Source organism: Melanostigma gelatinosum (genome assembly GCF_949748355.1).
Source record: "Melanostigma gelatinosum genome assembly, chromosome: 17".
NCBI classification, from domain to species: domain Eukaryota; kingdom Metazoa; phylum Chordata; class Actinopteri; order Perciformes; family Zoarcidae; genus Melanostigma; species Melanostigma gelatinosum.
In genome coordinates, this window is record NC_136650.1 from 14,205,476 (window position 1) to 14,221,785 (window position 16,310).

General features: G+C 43.5%; 2 protein-coding genes and 1 long non-coding RNA gene across 3 annotated transcripts; 2 read left to right on the forward strand and 1 right to left on the reverse strand.

Annotated features, from left to right (window-relative positions):
• Positions 1-826: 826 nt before the first annotated feature.
• Positions 827-1,717, forward strand: LOC306791771. The gene is made up of 3 exons (XR_013772769.1): positions 827-903; positions 1,110-1,247; positions 1,387-1,717. It is a non-coding gene; the product is annotated as an uncharacterized lncRNA (long non-coding RNA).
• Positions 1,718-3,047: 1,330 nt separating this feature from the next.
• On the reverse strand, positions 3,048-11,265 carry smarcc1b (SWI/SNF related BAF chromatin remodeling complex subunit C1b). Its single transcript, XM_079288526.1, has 28 exons — positions 11,038-11,265; positions 10,133-10,252; positions 9,497-9,582; positions 9,333-9,414; positions 9,141-9,233; positions 8,898-8,967; positions 8,733-8,802; positions 8,568-8,643; positions 8,213-8,338; positions 7,969-8,051; positions 7,767-7,873; positions 7,619-7,678; positions 7,453-7,481; positions 7,247-7,362; positions 7,049-7,120; positions 6,836-6,949; positions 6,418-6,571; positions 6,203-6,313; positions 5,983-6,042; positions 5,557-5,815; positions 5,388-5,459; positions 5,252-5,298; positions 5,021-5,129; positions 4,801-4,934; positions 4,061-4,195; positions 3,766-3,898; positions 3,491-3,595; positions 3,048-3,403 (listed from the first exon to the last, which is right to left on the reverse strand). The coding sequence occupies exons 1-28, from the start codon at positions 11,212-11,214 to the stop codon at positions 3,336-3,338; spliced, it is 2,868 nt and encodes a 955-aa protein (XP_079144652.1). The 5' UTR covers positions 11,215-11,265; the 3' UTR covers positions 3,048-3,335.
• A 227-nt stretch (positions 11,266-11,492) lies between these two features.
• On the forward strand, positions 11,493-16,277 carry aste1b (asteroid homolog 1b). Its single transcript, XM_079288504.1, has 7 exons — positions 11,493-11,547; positions 11,875-12,125; positions 12,223-12,489; positions 12,612-13,591; positions 13,683-13,926; positions 14,292-14,484; positions 14,768-16,277. Exons 2-7 carry the CDS (start codon positions 11,888-11,890, stop codon positions 15,069-15,071), a joined length of 2,226 nt encoding a protein of 741 aa, XP_079144630.1. The 5' UTR covers positions 11,493-11,547; positions 11,875-11,887; the 3' UTR covers positions 15,072-16,277.
• The last annotated feature ends 33 nt before the right edge of the window (positions 16,278-16,310 follow it).

Consider the following 16,310-nt stretch of genomic DNA (forward strand, 5'->3'; position numbering starts at 1 on the left):
TCTGCTGCATGGATACAGAAAATAAACTCAAGGTGCTTTGAGAAAGGAAGCAGTGCTGCCACTAGGTGATGACAAAGCTTATGAGTGTTTTGTGCAGTTGCTGTTAACCTTGAACTTACCTTTCCTGGTCCACTGGCAAAAGTAACACACAGCTGACACACCCTGTGTCGTTTGTTGTGTAAATAGTGTGATACACATCAGAGCACTGTGGTCTGCTGAATACATGATGTGACAGTTATTCCACCATATGAGGCGTCACTGGAGCATTATCAGCACACTGTGACTGCCTGATAGGTACTAGAATATAATCAGAGGATGGTTAAATAAAACACCAAGTGGGATAGAGTATTGTTTTTTTGTTTTATTCTTTCTGAATTTTAATTCTTGTTTAAAATTGGATTTACCATTATGTGAATGTGACAATATTGTATTTAGAAATAAGGCACAATGAACAACAGAACTTTTAGTCAACATTGGCTAAAAGATGCCATTCGAGGGAGGTGATTACTTTTGTAATGAGTAAGAATGAAACTGAAAGTTTTTTCAGTGTAATGGGTTTGCCACCAAGGCACATACATTACATAATATAAGCTTAAAACAATGTACAAGAAACATAACTTTAAATATATGAAAATAAATATGTTGATTGTACAGAACAAATGTTTACTATTTGCGTTTTAAAAAACTGCAAACTTTCCGACATGCTCGTAACATTGGATAACAACATGTTGAAACACACAACACACAACACACCCCTTCTGGCAGCGGTGCAGGAAGGGTTGAAACACATACAACTGGAACCAAATGCAAAGCTTCACATTGAGACTGAACGTCACAACTGTTGTCTGTTCACTGCTGAGAAGAGAGAAATAAGACATCGAGGATGGAAGTGCTTTTGATTCAGTAAGTCATTTTACCTTCAATAGTTAATAGGGTTCTGTTTGTATATCATTAATAGGTGGGTTGCCAATAAAACAGTGTTTACTTTGGATATTTTAAAAAACAATGTAATATTCACATGAGGTTCAAGCTTTGATTTAACAATTGTTTCATCATTTTAGCATGAATGTTCTTTCATGGTAATTTATTGTTAAATTTATTATTTTTAGGACAGGAGGATATTTGGTAGCTGCAGCAACTATGTCCACAACTTGTGTACTGGTAGTAGCTGTTGTGGCAGTGGTAGTAGTGGCAGCAGTGGCAGCAGTGGTAGCAGTGGTAGCAGTTTGGATGCACAAGTGCTTCGGGTAATGATTCAACAATCTCTCCAAAAGCTTGTTTTGTCTGAGAAATGAATAAACTGCAAAAATATTGACATGTTAGAGCATGTTACACTTCCATAATATCAGCTTCAAATGCCAATAATTGTTTGTTTTTTCTTTGTAGAAAACAAGAAGAAACAAAAACGATGCAGCGCTGAAAGCAGGACAACAGGAGAAGACAGTAGCTGTGCAATGAGATAATAAGCTAATGGGGGAAAAAATGACACAATTACAAATACATGTAGTGTATTCATGAAAAATAATTAAATGATAAAATAGCTATAACTTTGTGATTCTGTCTGGGCCAGTAGAGAAGGCTTTGCTGGCCCTGACGGCACACTACTGGTATAATGTAGTTTCAGAGGGCTTATTAATCAGTGTGATGTACTTGCATACCCCCAAACTAGTCTGCTAACTTTGTAGCATAAAAAACATGCTCTACCCAACAGCTTGACAAGAGTTACGGTAAATCTGTTTCTGTGATACTACTGTTAGAGAGAGATAAGATATGGAGGATGGCTTTGGCTGTGTATCTAATTTTCCTTTCAACTACATGTGATGGTCTAAAGGACCCTGTATGCTCTTTCTGCTAAAAAATAAAGTCTTCTCTGCATAGATTTAAGTGTGAGGATATCTATTCTACCAGTTTGAGCTTTTTGATACTTCCAGCACCTTTAAGATAAAGCTGGGTGAAGCGGTGGTTACCCTGCATTTACAATATCTTTTTATGAAAGAAGCAAATGTAATAATTCCATCTCATGAAGTTGTGAGTGTGACAACAAGAATCTGGTTGCTCTTCCTTGGAATACATACTGACCAAAGAGCTGTCTTCAGAGTAAGTCTACATTACCCCTGCTTTTTTCAACAGTTATTTTCATAGCCTACGACATATTCATGAATTCTAAACTCGTCTTTAATTAAACACTTTCCTGTTTGTCATGTTTCCATGACTTTTGGGGACATTACACTAACTTAAATTCATTTTGTGGAGACTTACCCTGACCTTAACAATAACTGCTACCAGCCTAACCCTTATTTTAACCTTAAATGAAGTGTTCTCCTTAATATTAAATGTGTCATGTCCCCAAAAAGAAGGCAAGTCCCTCAATGTGACTGTCTAAACCAGGGGTCTCAAACAAAGGGCCGGTTGTAAATGTAACTACTCGTAACATATTGTTAAATAAGTCTCTGCATTTGATTGTTGTTTATTCAAGTGTAAAAATATTGTCCATGCAGTTATATAAATGTAAAAATATATTTAAGCACATTTCTGTTATAACTTAAATCCTTTTAATTTAGGGTTAAGAAACCCACATTACTCTATCAATGTTCAAACTATTAAAGAAAAATATCAAACACAAGTTATTACAATAATTTTGTTCAAAGCTTAAAATCATTTCAAGGGTGCGTTTGCACAATCCCACGTGAAGTATTTCATGTGTTGTAAAGCCACGTTTAAAGTCTTCAATGTACTCACAATACATTTACATTTCAAGTGTACAGTAACCAGCCAAAGAGCTGCTTCTATGACTGTGTTTAAGTATCTCATCATTATGACTTTCTATCTCATAATTTCGACTATAGGGATATTTTTATTATCAAGTCTAACTAAATTCTTTTTACTTTTTTTTTGCTGGCAGATTCGCGGGCCACATAAAATGACGTGGCGGGCCGGATACGGCTCGCGGGCCGGGAGTTTGAGACCCCTGGTCTAAACAGATTTACGTCTCCACAAGACAGTTAAAACACACACAGACTCAGACACACACTCAGTTTCATGTAAAACAACTTTAATGAGCCGAGTTCAATCTTCAGATTTATCAACTCGGACGTCAGAGCACAAATATTTCACAGATATAAGACAGACTGAGCCGTTAACCAAATACACATTAACTGCGTCTATGTGCTTGTGTGTCGATAAACATATGACTAGTACTGAAGCTTTAGAAAGTTCAAATTCTCAACAGTTGTTCCTGATCATATTTGCCAGTGTTACATTGTTATACGTGTGTTTTCCGTTGAAGAAGGACTGGTATGTGTGTGTGTGTGTGTGCATCTTGTTTTCTGGTCAGTTCAGCTGTGACTGGCCGCTGGAGGACCCGGCTGAGCTGGTGCTATCCCATCAGGCTGCGAGGACGGGTCTGAGACAGTGACAGAAGAAGATAACGTCATCACACCTATAGAGTCTACAACTCTTTGAAGCTTTTGCAACAGTAAGGAACACTCACACATGCCATTGGGAGCCCCAGGGTGTCGAGGGGCCATCGCCTGGGCGTTTCCCCCACCAGGCATCATCCGGTTGGGCATGGGCTGGCCTGAAGGAGGAGGCAAGGCTGAAGTGTAATGACAGAACCCCAGATGTTAAGCGTTGGAACAAACAATACTTCAACAGATAAGAAAATAACACACCGGATATGTTTTTATTGTGTCCTAAGAGGGTAAGCCTTTTTTTCCTCAGAGGGTGTTTGACGTTTGGTCCGTGTGTGCATGTGTGTGGTCAGACCTGAATGCTGCATCGTGAATCCCGGCTGCCCCTGCTGCTCCCTCTGCTGGCGAACCTTCATCTCTGCCTGCTTCAGCTGCTCAGTGTGGAACGTCTGTCTCTCGGTCAGGAGCTGCTGCCGCTGCTGCTCCAGCTGCATGATGCACAAAACATACAGAGTATTGATGATACGGGCTGCTTTGTTGCTTCTGGATACAAACGGATATGAGAAATTTGCCATTTGAGCTTTTAGACATTTAACGTTTTTGGAGTTTAAAGTTGGTCTGGGCTACAGCAGGTATTTATGTTCACTCACAGCCTCTTTCTCGCGGTCCATGATGGTCTCCAGCTCCTCGAAGTGCCTCAGTTTGATCTCCAGCTTCTTCATCTGGGTCTCCACCAGCAGAGCCACCAGGGACTTTACCTTCCTCTCTTCTACTGCTGCCAAGTGCTGCAAACACACGAGGCAAAGACGGAGAAAGTTAGAAGCAAAATGACACCGCGAATGAGTCAGGAATTAGGTGGCGAGTGCACGTGACCGTTGAAAGGTAGGAACTGAAAAAGGTAGTGTTGGTAAAGATAAAAACGGGAAAACACTGGGGAACAAGAGAATAGATAAGAGGGGAGAGGAGGGGTAGAATTAATTGGGTGTGGCAGAGCGTGGCAAGGAGGGATGGAGAAAATGAATTAAGGGACTGAATGAAGTAAAACTACCAAATGAATCATTAGCAACAAGGGGTGAGACGATTACTGATTTAACTCGAATATAGCTTTGTGTAGAAAGACTGGCCAAGACACCTCACTGGGTTACAACGAACTACAAATTTGGACTCAAACTTTTATTTGTTTGCCATTTATTTACATTTGAAACCTGCATAAATATGACCTTTTTGAGATAATCCCAGTCTCTAATCTGTCAGATTTACTGTATATCCTACATATACTGAACTGTATGTGCAAAGTGATCTGATTTGAAACCATTGACGGCCAACCAATGACAACCATTTCTTCACTGTACTCCCCTGTGATTGGTCTATTCTGAAGGGTGGGCTGTACCTTGGCCTTTGTGGCAGCTGAGGCCAGAGCAGCTGCTGCTGCCGTGGCGACTCTGGCCTCCACCAGATCCTGCTCCATCACTCTTGCCTCATCCACTTCTACCCGCCCGAGGCTCTCATCGTCATCTCCCCTTCCTGGACCAGAGAGAGAATTTCTTTAATATAGACAGACATGCACATTTACATAAATACATATACATGCACTGTACATATTTGCATACCGTCTCTCTCCTCTGCAAGTATGTTTTCGGCGTTTTCAGTTTTAACTAGGACTCCCTCTACTTTGGCCTGAATAGGTTCCACCGTGAGCCCATCGGCCATTAAAGGGACCTGAAACAGATCCAGATGTGTACACACACACACACACACACACACACACACACTCAAGGTAAGCCACACAAATCACCAGCAGAAACAGTAAAACTCTCTTTGAGCGCTTGTTGCTGTTTCACCTGATGGGAGGTGGAGTTTGTTTCAATTAGCTCTGCATCCATCGACTCTGAAAGGCAGAATAATAATGAATTGTAGACAGCATAAAGAAATATATGTATTTGTGTGATTATATATGTATATATCCACAATGTTTACCTGTTTTCTCAGGCTGGTTGGAGGTTTCAGAGACCTTATCCACTAACTCTTCCTGCACTTTGGAAAACTCCTCTGATGACAAAAAAAAGTGAAATCACTCCAGTGTACCATCTCACAGTCATAATGTAGCCTAACACTCAAATCAACACTCCTCCCTCTGTCCTCTCACCCAGTGCAGCCTTAGCTGCGGACGAAGCCACTCGTGGGTCCACCACGGATGCCAGGAAGGCCACAGTGCTCATGACGGGGTTTTCCGATTGGCTGAAAGGCACAGGCTGGTACGCCAGTGGGCCGAGGGAGGCCGACGAGTCTTCCAGATAAGGGTCTTCTATCGGCAGCCGGAGGAAGTGGAGGATACACTCGTCCTGTGTTCTGGAGCCCACATGCTCGGATACTTTGTTCCAGTCATCTCTGTAGACCTCTAAGGCCTAAAAGAGAGACAAAGAGGAAAGACAAGTGTGAGAACAAGATGCAAACCTTCAGGTAAATGATTCTCATGACTCAAAAATAGACAATTACCATTTTTAGGAAGGAAATGAGTCATGTGTAATCTAAATCTATTTTAGAAAGCCAAAAACTTAAACGATTGTCTTACCTCTAGTAGCAAAAGCGTCTCTTGCTCTGTCCATTCCCTTCCTGCACTTGTACCTTTAGTCTGAGGCAGACGTCATGAAAACAATTTTTAAATAATTCTAATAGCTTTTCAGACACTTAATTACATAAATAGTTTTAAGTGAAATAAATATGTCAACAACCAAATGTAATATGAGAATAAGTGTCTGAAACAAGATTGGGGGAAAACAAAGGTGTGAGACCTTCGGGTGTTTCTTGGTGTAGATGTCGGAGCGCAGACCAAAGTTCTGGCAGTCTGGCGGCTTCTCTTTGCTCTTTTCCAGGAAATACAACATGTGCTGCGAGGCAGACACCTGCGAGAGTGAGAGTGGGCGGCAGAGTTTATCAGACGATTCAAATGTGTGCTGCAGACGCATCGGTGTCGAGCTGTTGTCATGTGTGTGTGTGTGTGTTTTACCTGCAGTGGTTTGTGTTGTAGGGGGGCCAGCCCGGACGGTGTGTCGGCCAGTACGTTGAAATGAGGGGTGGGTGGGGGTCCCATGGGGAGGGGCCGGCTTTCTGCATCCACCTGGTAGTTAATCAAACCCCACTGCTCCAAAAATGAATGAACCCTGGACATAAAGAATATTGTTCTTCTTTCTTTCTACATTTCACTGTGTTGCAGCTGATGACAACATGTAAATACACCGACAAGCTGCAATTCAAAATAAAAGCTGCTTTTGAGACGCATTAAGTACACCACGTACCACATTTTCCTTACCAACATGAACAGATTTAATTCGGTAACACATATTTCAGCACACCCACACACCACACTTAACTTCAGACAATGCACGGTAGCAAACACCCACACACACACACACACTGAGTGTTACCTCATGACGGCACAGACGTCTCCAGTGAGGTTGCGTCTGCAGGACGTTGAACTGAGGTATTCCTGGGGGTTGAGGCGGTATGTGTCGATCATGAAGTTACGGTAAGCCAGGTAGCTGCGGTGCACAAGAAACACCACGTTGTTTTTTTGGGAGAACCATCTCACTCACCTGATAAGACTTGAATCGTAAAGTCTGAATATCTGCAGCACTCACATTTCTGGCGATTTGGACTTATTCATTCCATTGAAGAATTCCGGCAATCCACGCTTCTCTATCGCGTGAATGCTGCAATACATGGACAGAGGTTTTTAGGAGTTAGGTTATAAAGTTGGCATGTACTGAAGAAAGCTACGTTTGGAGTAACAGTCAATGTCACTACATGTGTGCGCGTCTGTGAGTGTGTTCAGTTACCTGTTGTAATTGAACCAAGATGTGTAACTTGGTATTATGATATGATGGGTTTGTTCTGTGATGTTGTCATCTCCCTCTGACAGGCGCGGTATCTCCCCTCTCCCCTCCTCATCATCCTAAACACACACAGTACATTTAATAACTTTTACATCACTGCCCTCCTGCACTTAAAAACATTTGATTGAGATAGATTGCATCATATTTACCCTTCCTGGGAAATCATCCTCCAGTTCATCTGGAAAAGTGAAAGAGAGTGAAAACTCAATGTGCATTCCCACAAACAAAAGTCCAACCGTATTTCGTTATCTTTGACGCTATAAACTGGAGGAAACATTTACGCACGCTACATTTCTCCTCAAACACTTAACCTACCCAGGTCAGCCATAGTCCCTCCTTTGACAGGAGTATTCTCACTGTCCTTCTTCAGGTTGACTGCAACAACATGAGAAATAGTTTAGAGACAAAGGGCTACTTTTCTGAACACTTATATTTGACTAGTTTCCTGGTCACAGTCTTTTACCATTCTTGGGTAGTACAACCTCCTCCATGTTAGGAACAGGGGTAGGGTCCTCCATGTCTTTGGTCAAGTCCTCTTCTGTCTCTTCCTCCTTTGGTCCACGCCTTCTCCTGCGCAAACACACAAAATTCAGTGCTGAGACCTCACCCTGAAACGTCAAACCAAACAGATACCCTCCAGTGTGTTGGAAACACTTGTTTCTTACCCCTTCTTTCCTTTCTTTCTGCCTTCAGAGGAGGGAGGAGAGGGGGAGCGTCTTCTCTTTTTGGAGGGGGTGAATTTGGAGTCCTGCAACAGAGGGCAGACATAGAGAGTGAAAAAAAACAACGAAGTAAGCCAAAGTTTAAGGGTCATTATCTGAAAATTAAAGTGTCCTTTTTGCCTCAATTTGGAAAATAATTGACAACACTTTCTGACGCCCTCTAGACGCCCTACAGCTTCGTACAAACCTGGTCGTCTCTGAGGTGAATGCGCCGGCGGAAAATGATTGGTACATTCCTCTCGTCCACACAATAGTCTTCTTCGTTCATCCACTCGTTGAAAACATCTGTGTCCAGAACCCAGCTAGCATGGACCTGGGGCACACACACACACACAATGAGGATTAATGTGGTGTATGCTAGTGTATGTCATCAAGTGTCCAAAATGAACACACACAATGTATTAACCTCAATGTAATCTGATTCTGAGCTAAAATATTGATGTCCAGCTGTATATAGTAAATGCAGCAGGGATCCATAGTGTGTAACTCAGTATACAGAGCGGTAAAGCATCATGTTTCTGTATGTGTGCTGTTGTACGAACCCGCCACGGCTTCTCTGAATGTGGTGGCTCTTCAACCTCTCCTTCAACATCACTTGAGGACAGCCAACTGTCATAACTGTGGAAAAGTGACAATTGACAGAATAGGTAAGTAGTGTGTGTGTGTATATACGTGTGTGTGTGTGTGTGTGTGTGTGTGCGCATCACCTGTCAGGGTGCATGCCCCAGTGTACCAAGACATGTTTGTCTTTCCGCATGACAGGACGCATCCACTCATCTGAACACAGACGTGGATGAGAAAAATGTATTCAGTTAAATACGTACCAAGCATTTCAAAAGATAACACACCTACACGCACAAACTGTAACTGACCTTCCTCTGGAGACGCAGGTGAGGAGTAGATGTGGTGACTGGCGAGCGTTCGGTCCTCAGTGAGAGTTCCCTGTGGAGGGACAAACCGTTAGCACTGATATTGAACTATATTGTTAGAGATAAACTGAGTTACATATTCTCGCTTCTCCTCTCAGTATACGTCAAGATATGAACATGTTCTCCTTCATCACTCCGTCCAACACACAGTCTGCTCATCTTTGATTCTCTTCTGCAGCACTTTACCTGGTGTTTGGTGATAATATCCGTAAGTCTGCTAGCCAGCTCCTGATCCAGTATAGGGTCCACATATACCACAGGCAGTGACATAGACTTGTTCTGTAGATGCACAAATAACAAGTAGTTCATCAGGGGGCTGTCCCTGGTAGGCTGATGTGTTTATGTGTGTGTGTGCGTGTGTGTGTCTGTCTATGTCACCTGGATCAGGGCTCTTTCAATAGCACCAAACATCTCAACATTTCTTTCAGTTCTTGATGGATTCTGCAAGTCAAACCTCCGCCTGTAGAAGGAAGGAAGGGAAGGGATTTAACATGAAGGACACTACTGTGAAAAAGCAGAAGCATCAGGGGCAAGCAACTCACCAGCCTTGCTCAGCCTTAAACTTGTAGGCAGTGCCAAGGATGTGGCAGAGTCCACCCCCTGGCCGCAGGTCCAGGAAGCACTGTGCCTGCAGAACAATTGTAAAATAAAGAGTTTTGTTTATTATCCATCGTGTCAGATTTTCTGTCATCTTACTCTTTCCCCTCTCTAAGCGGGGACACCATTGAAAGACGCTTTTAGATTTACAGAGGTTTTATCTCTCGTTATTCTAATTATGTCCAGACTAAAATCAATCAAATCTCGTTTATTTGTCACATACACAGTACAACGTGTCATTAAATTATTTTGTGCCTAGCTCCAGGAACTACAGATGAAAAATAGCCTTTTGGCTAACTCTGGCACATTTACAGAAATCTTTTTATTAATGTGCACTGTCCCTTATCAAATAAACCAATAAATAATGGAAGCAACTCAGAAATATAGAAAATATACATATATGATTGCATGGATGCAGAATGATTGCAGGACTGTATTTAAATCAGTATACAATCATACACGGTAGGGATCTCAACCCCTGTAAAAACAAGCCTAAATCAACAAAAATCCTGAAAAGATGGAGACTTTGGAGACTGGATATTGTAAATTGTGAATACTCCGACAGTGAGAGATGGACTCACGGGCAGTTTGGTGAGAGCAGGACTGGTGGCTTGTCTGCCAAAAGCATCCTCTTGGAACTGGAGAAGCTGCAGAGTCATTCCAGCCAGAGCCTGACATGATGGAGCGTCCACCAGCACATACTAACGGACACACAGACATGAGGAGAATGTTAATTGCTATAAGGCTACATACAACCCACTGCATTTGACGAGAGTCTAGACCAGGGGTCTCAAACTCCCGGCCCGCGGGCCGAATTCGGCCCGCCACGTCATTTTATGTGGCCCGCGCATCCGCCAGCAAAAAAAAAGTTTAAATTTTGTATTAATTTTTTTTAACAGTTAGACTAATAATAACAAAAATATCCCTATTGTCGAAATTATGAGATAGAAAGTCGAAGTTATTCGATAGAAAGTCATAACTATGATAGAAAGTCATAATTCTGAGATAGAAAGTCAAAATTATGAGATTGACAGTCAAAATTATGAGATACAGTCATAGAAGCAGCTCTTTGGCTTACTGTACATTTAACATGGAAATGTATTGTGAGCACATTGAAGACTACTTTAAACTGTGACTGCAGAGTTATCAATATGTTACGAGTAGTTACATTTACAACCGGCCCTTTGCGGGCGACCATGATGCTGATGTGGCCCGGAGTGAAAATGAGTTTGAGACCCCTGGTCTAGACAGTTTAACTGTTGTGTTTGTAACGTCACTGGTGAACCTCTAGGATCTGGCTGCTTTGCACTTCATCTTTCGTGTGTGTTATTATTTTTAAATGCAGCACTCAATACATCTTGCTGGTCAGTGTAAACGTAACATTATCCAGCACGAGACGTTTGTTTACAGTCTGAGCCACTGGACGCAATTGCTAGCAGGGGGCGGCTAGCTTGTTAGCTAGCTAGCTTCCTAACCAGATAACCACCTTTTTGTAGTGCTTCCCGATCCACTGTCGCACCACCTCCAGCTGGGCTAAAGTATCCGGACTCTCCCAGAACCGAGCGGACGGATTGCTGTCTTTTTTCCGATGTGCGGATGTTCCGGAGCTGGCTTGGCTTGTCCCGGGAGTGCCGAGGTGTGTTCCTCCGGACATTGTGGCCATAATTAAACGAGATTAATCTCAAACAGGAGAACAAAACTGGCTAGCGCGCTCGCTAGCTTTTGCATTCTCGCGTTCTCTCGCGAGACGCAGCGCGATTGTCGCAGTTCGGAATAAAGGTTTTCTCTTTTTAAATTTCGAACTGTTTTTCATTTTCAAGTGTTTTTTTATTTAATTGTGCGCGGTTTTAAATCAGTAGTATATTTTTTAATCACCACGAAGCGTCTGCATGTAGAATACACTTGTTTGTTACAAACCACGACTTTTATTTTGAAAAGCACAACAAAACAAGGAAATAACTCCGCAAGACATGTAAACAGAAGTGAAGCGACATCGGTTAGCAGCTGCTTGTTTATATTCTAATACTCTAATTCCAAGCTACCTATTGAATAATTGTTTAAAAAACATAATTAAAATAACATGTGAACATTTCTGAAACAACGTTTGTTTCAGAAATGTGTGGTTCGTCATAACTTTCCAGACATTCACAATGTCTGTCAGGAAATACAAAGATGGCTGTCAGCGAATTATGATTGTTTCCCGTCCCATTCTATAATTGGGTATCAGCAAAACTGCAGACTCCAAAGACCCAAAGGACAACCTTACTCATCGCAGCACTGAAGCGCCGGCAGTGAGTAACCTTAACGCTTCATGTTTTCTCAGGTCCTGAGATCCTATGGGTGTCCACGGTCTGACCACCTTTGTAGAGGGGAACAGCAACTTACTCCAAGATGTGAAGTTCAGGGACAGTCCCCTGGTCATTGATGGCTGCAGTCTGTATTACCGCCTCTACTTTCACCACAGTTTGGACCAGCAGCACGGAGGGGACTACGATGCCTTTGCTTGCTTGCTCACCCAGTTCCTCTCTGCGTTGGCGGCCTGTAACATCCAGCCGTATGTGGTACTGGATGGAGGTAAGAATGCTTTTGAATTGCAACGCCCTATCAGTTTGCTCACATTTGTAAAAAAAAATGGATCACGTTAATTGTCCGTTCTGTTCTTTTTCTGAAGGGATTGACCCAAGTGACAAGAAGTTTCCCACTCTGCGTCAGCGTCTACAGTCCAAGATAAAGGAGGCAGACAGTCTCTCCCATGGCCGCAATGGCTCTATTCTCCCCATCCTCACGAGGAATGTTTTCATTCAGGTCCTCATCCAGAGAGGAGTGCCACTGGTCCAGTGTCCAGCTGAGGCTGACTGGGAAATTGCATGTCTGGCTCGCCAGTGGAACTGCCCAGTTCTGACCAATGACAGTGACTTCTATATATTTGACCTGCCAGGTATGAATAGCGACAGGATTTTTGGTACTTAACAAGGATCCAAATCGGCCTTTGTAATGATGGTATCTCACTTGCGGCTCGGCTGGTGTCTTACATATTGCTTACCTGCTTTGTTTTCCTAGGTGGTTACCTGCCACTCAGTTCTTTCCAGTGGGTCAACCTTAACGGTAAAGCCTCTCACCGCTACATCTCGGCTCGTTGCTACACCACTGACGGGCTGTGTCGCTGGTTTGGCAGCATGAACAAGGAGTTGCTGCCCTTATTTGCCGTCCTGGCTGGTAATGATTATGGCGCTCCAAAAGATGCTGAAAGAATCCTCGGGATGTTAGGTGTTAGATTCGGGAGAGGCGGTGGCAAAGGTAGAGCACCTGTTTCCCGCATCGAGGGCTTCCTCCTCTGGCTGTCCTCGTTTAAAAATCCGGCCGACGCACTGAAGGAAGCGAGCATACTGATGGGGGAGGAAGCTGGAGGCGTTAGGGGCAAGAGAGGACAGACGGGTGGGCTCAGTTCACAGCTGTGGGCAGGTATGCAGGAGTACCACATCGCCACTCAAAGCTCTCTGGCTCACTGGTTCTCTGAAGGTACGGCCGCCCCTAGAGGGCGGACCTCTTGGCTGCCAGAGTGCCTGTCGCTGGCTGCAGCTCAGGGGCTTTTGGCTCCCTTTGTGGTAGATGCTCTGGTGATGCGCAGGGTCCTGCTCATCCCGCAGGTGGAGAACAGCAGGCTAGCCAGCAGCCATAGTAGTGCCAGCGCCATACGCCAGGCTATATATGGGATGTTACTGCAGAGCGGCCAGGATGTCCAGGCACGGGATATGAGGGCACAAGAAGACATCAGCCAGGGTATGAGAGGTGGGAGAGGGCGAGGGGGAAGGGGGCGGGGAGGTGGCGGTAGGGGTCAGGTTATTATTTTACCCACACAGCAGGGTGTTCAGTCAGGATTTAGCATTGAACAAGCAGCTGGTGCAGCTGCAGGATTGGCCCAGGACCATTGTGCCCCCATGTGTGTGGAGGAGTACGACCGCATGGATCTGAACTTGAGGAAAAACAATGTAGAGGCACATCCGCTCAGAAACCCCCTGCTTCTAGGTACACTGGGCCAGGTATGACAACAAAAATGATGTTTAGTTTTTAAAGGCAAGTAGTAATTTGATTTATTTACCTTTCCCGATGCTGTCCCATTATTTTATCCAGGCTCCTGTGAAAGTTCGTCTCGGGGTGCTGTTAGAAGTCTTGGGAGTGAAGGAGTCTGCCCTGGCTGCTGTTCCTCTCCGCCTGAGGCTGGCTGTAGCAGTGACAGCCTTCTGGCTGCGAGAGGCCAAACCAACACCCTCACAGCCCCAGCTCCAGCTCCAGGCCTTGGTGCTGGGCATGGTTTACGGAGAGCTGTCTTGGAGCAACCAGCCTGAAGCTACCCACTACCCAGGGGATTTAGACGGTAAACTGAAAGAAATGAAAAGTGGCAAAAAGGTTCCACATTCAACTAATATATTAATCAAATTCCTGCATTTTACTACTGTATTGTATTTCTTACACTGTTTTTTTTTGTTTTTAATGTTTTAATGCAATGAATGTTCTTAATTGTTTTTAAATCTCATTTTCTTTTACCTTATGTTTTGATGCTTTTAATGGTTTCATGTGAAGCACTTTGAATTACCTTGTTGTTGAAATGTGCTATACAAATAAACTTGCCTTGCCTTACCAACACACCGGTTAGTTGTGTTTGTGTCTTTTGTATTGCCCCACGAGGTCACACACACTATGTATCTCAATGATAACGTTGCTGATGTGTATCGTCCCTAGTCCCACAGCTGAACTGGGCTGCAGAGCACAACGTGTGGACGGGGCTGGGTCGACAACGTCTGAGACCGGGGGAGAGGCGGGGCTTGGATGTCGGAGTGGCTCACAGTCTCAGCCAATGGCAGGCCTGCCTCTGGAGTGCACTGTGTCTCAATCAGCTGTTGCTGCGGCCGCTGCCTGAACCCCACCTGTCATGGTAAGGCACAGGGCGAGATAACACACCGTTTGCTTTTGAGAACTAGAGCTGCAACTGACTTTTCTTTGTTCTCGATTCAACTTTTTAATTTATTTGATTATTAGTCTATAAGAAATTAGTAAAGAATGCCCATCACAATTTCTCACAAGCCCATGGTGACATCATCTTATTGCTTTTTGATGATTATATAAGAGACATTTTATACAGATACCATGGTTAAGTGATAACAAATGTTATTTTTGTATTATTTGCCTCCCTCTCCATCTCTCTGTGTGTGCTTCAGGTTGTACAGTGGTACCTTGGTGCACGGCCTCCTCAGGTATCTGAAAGGAGGCAGAGCTGCTGAGTCCCTCCTCGTCGGGGGTTCCATGTCCGGGCCGCTCTACTCATCCCTGCTGGACACCGTGAGGAACTGCAGCTCTAAGACCCATCCTTCCTCTTCGGCAGCAAGGAGGGGGAAGAGAGGCGGAGGCCGGGGAAGGAGAGGAAGAGGGGGAGGTGGTGGAAGAGGAGGAAGGGGAAGGGGGACTGAGGAGATAAACAATAGGTTTGCTCTCCTGATGAGCGAGGAAGAGTCTGGCGATTGATGAGGAGGCAGAGGAAAATGAACTGTTCGATATGAAGCACTCGCGAGGGGCCAAATGAGAGAGGACATTCCAGTGTTTTATCAAACACACTCAGGGAATGCCACAAATAGTCGTTTGACAAGTGAAGAACACCTCTTAATGTCGACCGCTGAGCATCTGCCTTTGTTGCACTAATTTCAGCTTCATCAATAATATTCACCTGTTTATGAAAACTTCTATTCCTGTCTTAAATCAAGTGACGTCAACATATCAAGCAACATGTCAGATCAGTTTTCCCACAGAGAACTCTGGCCATATTTTAACTCATTAGAGCAATGCCACTGTATTTCATGCATGTTTACACCGGATATTTTTATTCAGTTAAGTCAGTGGTTCTCAAACGTTTTCTGTCGCGCCCCACTTTGGAGGAAGAAAAATGTTCATGCCCCAACAAAATTGTAACAAAATGGTCCATGTTGAAATTTTATTGAAACATTTTGTGACTCCTCCATCTGTGCTTTTTCAAATAGAAAAAAGAAAATTGCAATCACTTTTGAGTAAACCAGATTACTCAATCAGACAAAACCAAATAAAATGTGCAATCACTTTGTTAGAACAATGCAAATCGTTATATCTGTGCAAAAATAGCTTTTTGCAATTGGCTGCAATTAACCTGTTTTGCACTCAACATCTTTTCAAGATAACAATGAAGTGCAACCTGTGAAAAACAAAACAAGTTTCATACTATCCGCAGCTAGTTTTCAGACATAAAGCACAGACTCTCCTCATCTCCTACCGTGTTCACTGTGAAACCCAGAGCAAGATAGGCGGCGTCATCATATGTTCTTGGCTGCTTGCTGTTCGTCTCGGATGCATCGCTTGCGGTTGCTTTTCTGTTCCCGCCAAATGTCACTAAGCCACACATGAGTCGCCAAGGATCATGGGCGTCGCCCATGCGCAAGCGTAACCTGTTAACGGCGTAACGTAAACATTTACACGAAAGTACAGGCATTTCGCCATGTATTTATTAATTACTTTTAAAAAAAGTTTTTTTTTTTTTGAAATACAAAGATTCTGCATTTCCCCCTGCGCCCCACAGTTTGAGAACCACTGAGTTTAGTCAACACAACATTTTAACAGTAAATGAAGGTGTCTTATTTTATCATCATGTATGACAGCTTATATCATCTTTAAGAGCAACTTATGAAATCTTCTTTAATCGCAGATGCCGTCTTACTCATGAATTCATTTACTCATCTT

Excerpts from the sequence above, each read along its gene's own strand:
- smarcc1b (XM_079288526.1), bottom strand. The coding sequence starts at position 11,214 with ATGGCCACAATGTCCGGAGGAACACACCTCGGCACTCCCGGGACAAGC. Across the intron at positions 8,968-9,140 it reads ATATTATCACCAAACACCAG|GGAACTCTCACTGAGGACCG; the intron begins GTAAAGTGCTGC and ends GTCCCTCCACAG. Across the intron at positions 4,196-4,800 it reads CAGCTGCCACAAAGGCCAAG|CACTTGGCAGCAGTAGAAGA; the intron begins GTACAGCCCACC and ends GTGTGTTTGCAG.
- aste1b (XM_079288504.1), top strand. The coding sequence starts at position 11,888 with ATGGGTGTCCACGGTCTGACCACCTTTGTAGAGGGGAACAGCAACTTA. Across the intron at positions 12,126-12,222 it reads GTATGTGGTACTGGATGGAG|GGATTGACCCAAGTGACAAG; the intron begins GTAAGAATGCTT and ends CTTTTTCTGAAG. Across the intron at positions 12,490-12,611 it reads CTATATATTTGACCTGCCAG|GTGGTTACCTGCCACTCAGT; the intron begins GTATGAATAGCG and ends TTGTTTTCCTAG.